A 10,422-nucleotide genomic window follows, 5' to 3' on the forward strand; every position below is an offset into this window, starting at 1 on the left:
ACAAGGAACAACGATCTATAGTCTTTTTGTTTGGTATGCGCAATGTGACTTTTCAATGAAGAGTCTTAAATGGTTGTTTTTAAAAAAGAAAAAGCTATGATTCACAGAATTACTTTTGTACTGTATTGCTAATAAGTGTAATGGCACAGTATTAGCTTAATATATGCTGTATGATGTTGCAGTATGTAATGTACATTTTGCAGATAGATGAACACTCCTTTAATGAGGTACTAACTAATTGATTATGGTCTATGTTATAAGTGGGACCTGTCCTAGACTTTTGCATGACCAGGTATATTGGTGGAGTAAACAGAATATGTTTGTACTTTAGATGTATTTTCATGCACAGATGTTTGAATAACTTTGCATGTAAAACAGATGTATTTTTGGTGAATTGTAACAAACAAAACATTTGCTGAAATCTAGCATCACACTAACATACAGTAAATAGTAAATAAAGTCATGCCCAGAGCTGTAATTCTCATTCCGTATTGTGCCAGTCTTAGCTATTTCCATATCTAATGTTCAGTTATATGGAATGTTTTTCAAGAAGGGGTAAGACAGAGATTGATTTTATATATATAATACAATGTTTATTTCTGTAAGCTCTAATGATTACATTTGAACACACACATACACAAGAAGATTCCAGGTGTGTAACAAGTGTACTAAAGAAAAAGATATAGAGACTAATAAAAACCTTCACTACCTAAATTGCAGTGAAGTACTCAAGGCTTTCCAGAGTGTTCAACAAATCAATAAGTAAGCCTTCTCTCAATAATCTCTTGCAAGTAATATAGGATCCTGCATGAGTAACAGTGTGTAGTAAAAGAAAGTTCTGATTTCTCTGTTTGAGAAAAGTTCAGATTTTTTATTTCATAAATTTGTGAGCAACATCTAGAGCGTTTGCAGTGCCAGTAATTTTCCAAATGATCATTTATCTCATGCATAATGAGCATATCTTTGATGGTTTTGTCTCATCTTAGTGGAGGATTCTTGATGAGGCGTGTGGTCTCTGTATCATCCTGGAGAGTTCTCAAGTGTTCAGTATTAGCCACTTTTATTTCTAGGATGGCAAAAGAGAGCCAAAGGAATTCTTGTTGTTTGAACAGGTCAAACGAGCAAAATCATGTATAACTTCCTTATGAATTCTGTTCCCATACTTAAGGAATTTTTAAGTGCATAAGTCTTAATGACTGGTTAAGGATGTTTTTCAGGTCTTCATATTAAAAGTTGTGCTGTAAATAAGTGAGTCTGCAGGTATTTGATGATTAGTATTTAGTATTTACACATGTCTCTATGTTCAACAGGGGCTGCATTAGTAAGGAGCGTATAATTTTGGCAGTACTGTTACAACGCCTGCTGAAATCCTACCCCCTCATGATCTCAGGTTTGCAATGTCTGACTGACATGACTGACATGTCTTTTGTTTTGGTGACTTATCTAGATATGTAGCTTGTAAAGCACATGTCTCTTTTCAGACAACCAAAATATTTTATATAACCAAAATATAATTTTCTTCCGAAACATTTTTTTCAAGCTATGATGAATGAAGCAACAGTTGCAAATGCAAATATAGCTGCAAGCGGCGATTGGCGGGTTCACACACGACTAGGCATTTTGGCCTCAATAGGCAAAAAGAAGCCCAAAATGTCCTTTAGACCCAAAAGTGAAAAGAAGCTGTTTCAGTGGAAAAAATGCTTAAATAAATCAATGTGCAAAAAAAGATTCCATTGATGCACTAAAAGCCCAAAAGGTTCAAAATTATTTTTGTATTGGCAAAATGATTTAGATCACAGAACTAAATCACATGCTGAGATCGGCTTTGTGGTGTGTTTGTGTGGTATTTCATGTGAGCAATAGTTTTCAGTCAGTTCTGGAATTTGGCCACTAGATGGAGCCCAAGTACAACCATACTGATATCTCATTAATCTCAGAAATGAAATAGGACATTTTGGTGAATTAAAAGGTTCATTTCTGGTCAGGCAGTGCACTTTTTGTTATGAGATGTAATTTCAATGTTATAGAACTCATTGATCTGAATCATACATGACCCATTACTTGTCTGTATTCTGCATAACAAGATTGCAGCATGAGTTTAAATGATTTCTAAGGTTTTTGGGTACTGTAGCGCCCCCGATAGGCCAATTTGAAACAGACTTGGCATACCTCACAAGGACCTCAGGCTATAAAAGGCTTTCAAATTGGGAGTTGATCGCTTACATGGTTTATGAGTTCTAGCAATATAGGTCATATATGGCATGGCCACAATGATATAGTGGGAAACTTTAGAGTCTACAGTTTATGCTCATACCATAATTGGATAACATTCCTAGGAGTTCCTGATTCCTGAGTTCAAACTCCTCCAAACCCCCCTGATACAACATCTACAAAGAAGAAACCAGGAGCTGAAGTGACATTAACACAGTTGTTCTGTAGACGTGTTTCTCCACTTTTTTTCCCCATCTGCGTTTACGAGCACAGTGTGAGCGTTGCATCATCTCCTCCACCCGTCTAACTACACTTCTCCATCCCGGTGGTGGAGCTCACAGTGTTGGTCAGGGCGGAGTGTCTGATGGTGCAGGTGTAGCTGTGTCCAGAATTCCAGCGTTCGGCGCTGAGATTCAGGAAGCTGCTCCGTGAGAACGTGCCATCGGTCTGGCGCCGAGACGCTGTCTGGACCTCAGGACCCGCCATGGTGGTGGTGTCCTCGGACCAGGACAGGGTGGCGTCGCCACGCCCCCAGAGGGTAGAGCCTGGGAGGGAGCCAGGACCAATAGGGACGGGGGAGACGCGGGACGAGCTGGAGAAAAGGATGAGTGAGTGAGACAGGGAGAGAGATGAGAGAGAGAGAGATTAGAGAGGGAGATGAGAGAGGGTTTGAAATAAAATGAACCTTTATTGTCATTACACACTGTACGTGTACATTTGCACAACGAAATTGGCTTACAGCCCCTCCCCCCTCCCCCCTTGGTGCAAATAGAAAAGTTTAATATAAACAGTTTAAATAACAGATTAAGAGCTATGATTAACTATACAGGGCATGAGCATAAATTATCTAAGCTCTCCTGTATACACACTAAGCTCTGCTATTAACATTTGCAGCATCAATTATTGCACATTGTATTTTAGCAGCATCGGTTATTGCACTTGTCCCTGTAGGCAGACAAAACATCTGCCTACCGATGAACTCTATAGTGTTTGTTTAATAGGGATATGGCCCTGTTATAAAAACTCTATAGTGTTTGTTTAATAGGGATATGGCCCTGTTATAAAAACTCTCTCAAACCGTTTGTTCTTGTTTTGAGGTGTAACGTCTGTCCGAGGGCAGCAGTTCAAACATCTTATGTCCTGGTACTGTACTTGATCATTTGGGTTTGGGTTTTTGGCCGCTATCATATTTTACTCTTAGTTCAGGAGCAACCACAACTCTAAATAAACAAGTAATTTATCATGATTTATTAGCTCTCAATAAAGTCACTTTATTGTTGTGAAGATTTAATATGTTTTGCTTTAAGCTGTTTAAACATTTGCTGATTACAGTTATGATTTTATGTTGACAGTTGTGACGTCGGGTGCAGCGTGAAGGACGAGACACAAGTCCTTGCTTGACAACAGGCAGCACGTTTAATGGACAACAGATGGCGCTGTATGAGCACGTACAAAATCAACTGGCATTGAATCACGTAATGTCATCTGAGATACACAAGAGGCAAAATTTAATATCTTGAAAAGAAGACTTCAGCAATGTCAATAGGCGCAATATCTGTCCCATCATGTTGTTAGTGGTGAATGTCACTTGTCCATTGTCTCATGTAACGTTTGTGCTGTTTTGCATCACTCTTAAAACACTTGGCTATACTGTCTTTCTATTCTACAGTGCTGTGCATGATTCAATCTACTAGTTCACTGAGCAACTATAAACTGAATATATTTTAGATTTAAACTTCATTTTCACTCCAGATGAAATGCTTACACATAGGAGTGAAACAGGCCTACTTATATTTATATTATTTTGTTGTTTCCACCACAAACAACAGAACAATGCAGGTTTTACTTCAACTGCTTCTTGAAGAGTGTTATCAGAATATCTTAATAGGTGTAAGTGTTGAAGCCATATGTTAATAAAGAAGTTAAGATGAAAGATTTGAAAGACAGATTGACAGATTTTAGAAAATGCAGTTTGAAGAATAGCTGAGGTGGACTATATTCTGCTTTTGAGTCATAGAGGTAGATACCAATAGCTCGAACTGTAAAATAAACTCCCATTTGTTTACTATAGGCAAAACAGACTGCTAATGATTCCCACTCAGCTACTCTGCATTTGGCTACCATTGTAAGCTTTGAAAACCAATGCCTATGGTTATCACAGCTTACGTGAAGTAAGAGCAAGGATAAAAGATTGAACTTGTGCTGAACTAACTTTTGAACTTGTTCAACAGAACTTTGAACGTGACACTGAACAGAACTCGTGTCATTTTAACCAGTCCTACTCTCAGCTGGTGTGGCGTATCTGTTTTCTTCATAGATCTGTAGCAGTGAGCCCTCACTGTTATCTCGTTAGCCTTACTTTTGCCTGATACTTCCATCAGAAATACAAACATGTTTTTAAAAGGCATTTCTAGTACTAGGACAGGTTGGTTCGTTACTAAAAACAACATCACTTCATTAGACTGCCACCTCAGGCTAGCTAGCTAACTAGCGTCAGCCACTTACCTTCAAAATTTCAGAGGTAGGATGAAACGTAGAACTTGAAACCCTTTTCAAGTTTACTCTGTGGCGTTGTACTTGATGCTCTGACAATACGACGCACATCGTTGACGGGAACTCCAAGAGGCACCTTGTGAATTTAGGCTCGGCCATAGGCTTCCGCATACCAACCGGAAATATAGTAACATCCCTACACCAAACAGTTTCAAATGACAGTAAAATTGACCAATCATATCTTCCCTCTTAGTGGGCGGGCTTAACAGTATGATCATTTCCGCCCGCTGTGGTGACGCTAGCCTACATTAGCTGACGTGCGCGTTGTTTACAAGGACGAACAAGGAGTTGTGGACCTTATTTTGTTGGAACCTTATTTTGCTTAAAAAGTTATCTAGTACATATATTATTGTTTATTGCGTTTCTAAAGCTGTACTGTCTCAGTTTTTTTATTTTTTATTTATTGCAGTTAATTAGGAAAGGGGGGTGGGGGAGCGGGCCCACTTTTAATGGTCACGGTTCGCTACTGATATATATATATATGGTCTCTGGTATGAACCCTTTGGGTACAAGCCAGGCTGCATCAGGTTATTGTAGCAGCCTGGCTGATTTGGTGTTTTGGTTAAAAAAAACAGGAAATTGTGATATGACGTGCTACTCAACTTTGGATGGTTTGGATTAGAATGTTTGGTTGGGAAGGTGGAATGTTTGGATTCAGTTTTGATGCTGAAAAGCTCAGAACAAGTCGCAAGACATTTTGCTCTGGATTACTATCAATACAAAACTAACAAATCTCTCTATTTTTTCTAGATCTTTCTCTCTTTCTATTCTTTCTATTTTTCAGGTGGAGAATGAGTTTTTACCCCAGGAGAACCGACCAGCCTAGGCCTAGGCAGGAAGAGAACCACTTCATAGACACACCAGGTTTTACCACTCATGGTGAGAAAAATACATTTTCATATACTGTACATAATTTTATACTTCTATGTAAGACAGTATATTAGTTATTATGAGTATGGATTCCATAGGCTTATTCATAATAATTAAAAGTTAAATATACACATTTATATAGTAGGTTTCTAAGGTTCAGAAAAATAACATGTATATTTATTCTACTGATGACTGTCAAGCTCTGTATTTCATGTGTACATGATAATATAATTAATGGAGCATGGGTTACTTCTTTGATTTCTTTGACTCAGCACAATTTTCATAAATCTTAACATTGTCCATGTGGCCATGGAAAAAGCAAATAAAAATAAACACTTTTAAAAAGAAACAGATTTCTAACATGACATCACAAATTCTTAAACATTCTCCCCACATTCTAATGACATCACATGGCACCATAGCCCTTGTTATAATCACTTGTTCATTGGGAAACACGTACAAGGCATTTGAGCCTCACTGGGAGGCATGCTGGGTTTCACTTTACCTACTGTGGGATTTTCAGGTGTGCCCTACAACCCCCAAGAGACAGTGATCCACGCGGATCCCTGTGGACCAGCACCCTTCCCTCACAGAAGGACGGCGGGACCCTCAGATGTCGGCCATGTTAACATCCCTGTAGAAGGACCACTCCACACTGGTACTGTGTAACACTGAAGATTACATGCGTATTCAACAAACCAAATAATCATGCATGATGAAGTAGAAAAAAACATTTATTACATTTGTTTGTAAGGTCTGGCAGAGGTGCAGAACCATCAGCTTTCTGCACATGACCTGACCAGTTTTATCAGAAAATATGACATGACATATTCTTCAACATTGTAATGAATTCAAATGGCACTGTAGCCCTTCTTATAGACCTGATGATCTTAACAGTACACATTCCTCTGTGCCCTGGGTTGGTGTTTTGCATTTAGGCCCTGACATGGAGAGGCAGAGACACCTTGCTCAGCCCCATGTTCAAGGCGAGGTCCTGAAACAGATGGATCCAGTCAACCTCCAGCCTGCTGGTGGGTATTTGGGTATTTTGGGTATAACGTTGCTTTGTGTGGAATGCTACGGTTGCTATGGACGCTATTATTGCTATGGAATTCTATTATCGGCTAGTTAGTTAGGTTAGCCTAGCGAACGGTACCACGGAGAGTTTAGAGACAATATGGCGAGGTGATCTGTCTACTGCACTGTTATTCGTATAGTACATAATCTTTTTCTTAATGTTCATTCAACATGACAGCAGATGCCCTTCGGGGACCAGTTGGAGAGCAGTTGATCCTGGAAGAGGATTGCGATGAGAATTATATCCCATCTGAACAAGGTACATTAGCTGTTGCATACTACCTGTTACAGTTTAGGACCCCGGATAAAACTTTACCAGAGCCGGAGTGGCTAATCGGGAGATTCCGGAGGATTCTCGATGGGCCGGCTCATGTCAATCTCTAGTTTGGGCCGATTGGGATGGAAAAATAATTTTGGGCCGGATTTGGGCATGAAACTCCCGGGCTGAAAAAGTGGCCCACTCCGGCCCTGAACTTTAATATATGTTACTGAAATGATATAATTTAATATCCACCATTGATAAAGTCTACAAGCTACAACAGTTCCATCATTTAAAAACTAAATTATAACACTGACATAATAACTTAATAATATATAATAATATTATAATATATAAAAATTATAATATTAACAACACAGTTCCAGTTTGGACTCCTGTATGTTCGTCCAAGCTATAGCTACACTTTATAACATAGAATCAATCTCCATGCATTATGGACTTAAATATTTGAATTTGTGGGATTTTGTCTTGATTTGAAAATATCATACTTCTTGTCGGTATATTCTTCTTATCTGTATTGCTCCTCAGATATCCATGATTTTGCCAGACAAATTGGCATTGACCCTGAGAGGGAGCCAGAGCTCCTATGGCTGGCCAGAGAGGTGGCTGTAGCCCCACTACCTCCTGAATGGAAACCCTGGTAGGACAAGCTCATTCTCATACAGTCACCCATAATGAAACAGTTTTCTTATCCTTACACACAGAGCAGTGAGCGTTGGTGTGAGTGTTGGTTCCTTTTAGAAAAATCCAAGCATACTCTAATGTGCCCTTAATTGAGGAATGGCTTCCATTCCAAGAACTCTACGTCTCATTCATGCTGGCTCGTTCATTCAGGTTCTTGATTACCTGACGTACCAAGGCCCTTTGTCCCCTATAACTCAGTTATAATTTTAAGTACCATTTATAAAAGTAGGATGCATCAGGACTTTATTGTGAGTGTCATAATGTCACACGGACTCTCTGGAAGCTTGCAAGAAGTGGGCATTAAATCACTTATGACCTAGGTGATTAGATGAGCAAATTAGACAGCCCAACTTTTTTTTAAAGACCATGGAACTGCAAGTCTGGAGAAGACTGAATAATTTGACTGGGAAATAAGATTGGGCAAGAGAAAATATAACAGGCAGAAGAGGATTGTTTTTGAAGTTGGGGAGTTTGATGTGACATGAAAGATCAGACACATTTTAACATATGAAATCATTTTTGGATTCTGTATTCAAATGGTTTGGGGGAAAGTATGTTATAACCTTATTGTCAGGTGTAACAGTGGTGTTTTTATATGAGTCAGTACCTTTATAGATAAAACACACAAAGACAAGATCCAGGAGATATTTAATGTTAGTTGTCCCCGAAACTAACAATTGCAAAGTATATAATTAATATTTCATCACTCTATGCAGCAGATTTGCTTGTAGACTTGCCTTCTGGCACTATTAATCTGAGCAATGAGACCCAGAGCACCACTCAGTGTTTCAGATGTTGTCCTGTTGACACCTTTGTGGACAGTCCTGTGCTGGAGAACCTGGGCTTGTCTACATGTCATGTGTTTTTATGTGTGTTTATCTGATGAGCTTGTCTCCCTTTCCTACTCCAGTCAGGATGTGACTGGAGAAGTTTATTACTTCAACTTCTCCACGGGCCAGTCCACCTGGGAACACCCCTGTGATGAGCACTACCGCCAGCTAGTGGCCCAGGAGCGGGAGCGTGCTCACCACGGCCGGACTGCCTCTGCCATCTCAGGCTCCGCCTCCACAGGAACCAGAAAGAACAAGGAGAAGAAGAAGAAGAAGAAAGAGAAGAAGGAGAAAAAAAAGAAGGAACCAGAGGGACTGAAGGCCCCAAGAGTGAGTTTGGATCTGTGTACCCTAAAATGTATTTTGTCACACAGCAGTTATATTTGTCACACTTTCTCTTCCATTCTACACATTCTTGACTGCTGTGTTTCTAATAACACTGAAATGAATTGAACAATTATTTGCTCATCGAAGTATATCAAAAGATTTAGGATAGCAGTCGCCTAAAGTTGAGCAGAAAGGAAAAAGAAAGCTAATTTGTGTGTGCCATTCTGCTAAAGCTCTCTCTCTCTCTCTCTCTCTCTCTCTCTCTCTCTCTCACTCACACACACACACTCACTCACTCACTCTATCACTGTCTCTCAGCTGCTGGCTCCTCTGGCTCCACTGAGAGGAATGTGTGACCTTTCAGTTCCAGGACTGCGAGGTTCCCTGGGCAACTTCACAGACCTTCACCCTTTAAAGTCCTCACTAGGGGTAAATGTACTGTCTATATCCTCTAGTAGGGGTGAACATGTACAGTCTATATCCTCTAGTAGGGGAATGAAACCTCATTGTATACTTTTATAAGGTGGTGTAAGAACAAACCCTACATACGTCACTGGAAGTAAAAGAACACGTCACTCCTCTGCAAAGTTTAGCTTTTACCAAATTGACTTTGAAGTGATGGAGGTCTGAGTTCATGGCAGAGGTGTAGAGCGTATGATGATCTGTATCTTAGGATGTATCCGGAGCAAATTTGCATTCGCTAAGAGGACGACAGCTGGAGAGTCTGGCTCCGCCCATATTTAATTCAGATCTGGAGGTGGATGAAGAGGAGGAGGAGGAAGAGCAGAAGAAGGCGTCTGTCCATGAGGTGAAAACACCCGCTAGAATATAATGCTCTGATTTTTAGCTCACTGTCACCTTTGTAGTCTTTACAGTGCAGTAAAGTATGAGGAATGATTTTCTGTATCCGTGTTGCGGTGTGTGTTTGTGTGTACGTAGAGTCTGCTAGAGTCATCAGACCTGTTGCAGAACCTACACGTGGACCTGGACGTCCTGAAAGGGGGACTGCAGTATGAGGTGGCCACGATGTTCTTCACTCTCCCTCACTCACACATTATGTTCCCAGCTTTTCACACACATTTAAACAGCGCCACTAACATCACTGTGTGTGCTCACGTGATCTTGGTGTTACTGTAGCACCTTGCTCTACCTTTCACAAACACACACACACACACACACACACACACACACACACACACACACACACACACACACACACACATTATGATCTTGTGAATGTCTGTACATGCATGTTCATGCATATGTGTTTGCATGTGTTGGTGTGTTTGTCTGTGTATGAGCAGGACAGTGAAGTCAGTGGCAGTGCTCCTGTGGAGGAGAGATCCGAACCAGAACGCCAAGATCTCGCTCCGTTAAGAGACCACAGCCCTGACCCACCCTTGCAGGTACTCATTAACACTCACACTGCCTCTCTTCCTATATGTCTCTCCCTCCCTCCCTCCCTCTCTCTGTCTGTCTGTCTGTCTTTCTCTACAAACACTATAGCAGTGGTATAAGTGAGGGGACCTCAAAGTTTATTTGAGGTTAGGGTTTTATTTGAGGTCATGCGCCAGTGTTTTTCTTTCAGTG

At 40.3% G+C, this 10,422-nt stretch overlaps 1 protein-coding gene and 1 long non-coding RNA gene across 2 annotated transcripts in view; one reads left to right on the plus strand and one right to left on the minus strand.

The window, feature by feature from the left end:
- Positions 1 to 92: 92 nt before the first annotated feature.
- Positions 93 to 4,891, minus strand: LOC143487606 (uncharacterized). Its single transcript, XR_013124309.1, has 2 exons — positions 4,717 to 4,891; positions 93 to 2,803 (listed from the first exon to the last, which is right to left on the minus strand). It is a non-coding gene; the product is annotated as an uncharacterized LOC143487606 (long non-coding RNA).
- Positions 4,892 to 5,010: 119 nt separating this feature from the next.
- The window catches only part of LOC143487510 (uncharacterized), a 16,408-nt gene continuing 10,996 nt past the window's right edge, over positions 5,011 to 10,422 (plus strand). Inside the window, exons 1-10 of the mRNA XM_076986446.1 lie at positions 5,011 to 5,643; positions 6,158 to 6,292; positions 6,573 to 6,665; positions 6,890 to 6,970; positions 7,520 to 7,631; positions 8,586 to 8,835; positions 9,151 to 9,261; positions 9,506 to 9,640; positions 9,772 to 9,849; positions 10,137 to 10,238. Of these exons, the coding sequence (XP_076842561.1) occupies positions 5,556 to 5,643; positions 6,158 to 6,292; positions 6,573 to 6,665; positions 6,890 to 6,970; positions 7,520 to 7,631; positions 8,586 to 8,835; positions 9,151 to 9,261; positions 9,506 to 9,640; positions 9,772 to 9,849; positions 10,137 to 10,238 (1,185 nt within the window). The 5' untranslated portion in view covers positions 5,011 to 5,555. The remainder of the gene's footprint in view (positions 5,644 to 6,157; positions 6,293 to 6,572; positions 6,666 to 6,889; positions 6,971 to 7,519; positions 7,632 to 8,585; positions 8,836 to 9,150; positions 9,262 to 9,505; positions 9,641 to 9,771; positions 9,850 to 10,136; positions 10,239 to 10,422) is intronic.

The sequence above is a fragment of the Brachyhypopomus gauderio genome, unplaced genomic scaffold, assembly GCF_052324685.1.
Source record: "Brachyhypopomus gauderio isolate BG-103 unplaced genomic scaffold, BGAUD_0.2 sc47, whole genome shotgun sequence".
Lineage (NCBI taxonomy): Eukaryota > Metazoa > Chordata > Actinopteri > Gymnotiformes > Hypopomidae > Brachyhypopomus > Brachyhypopomus gauderio.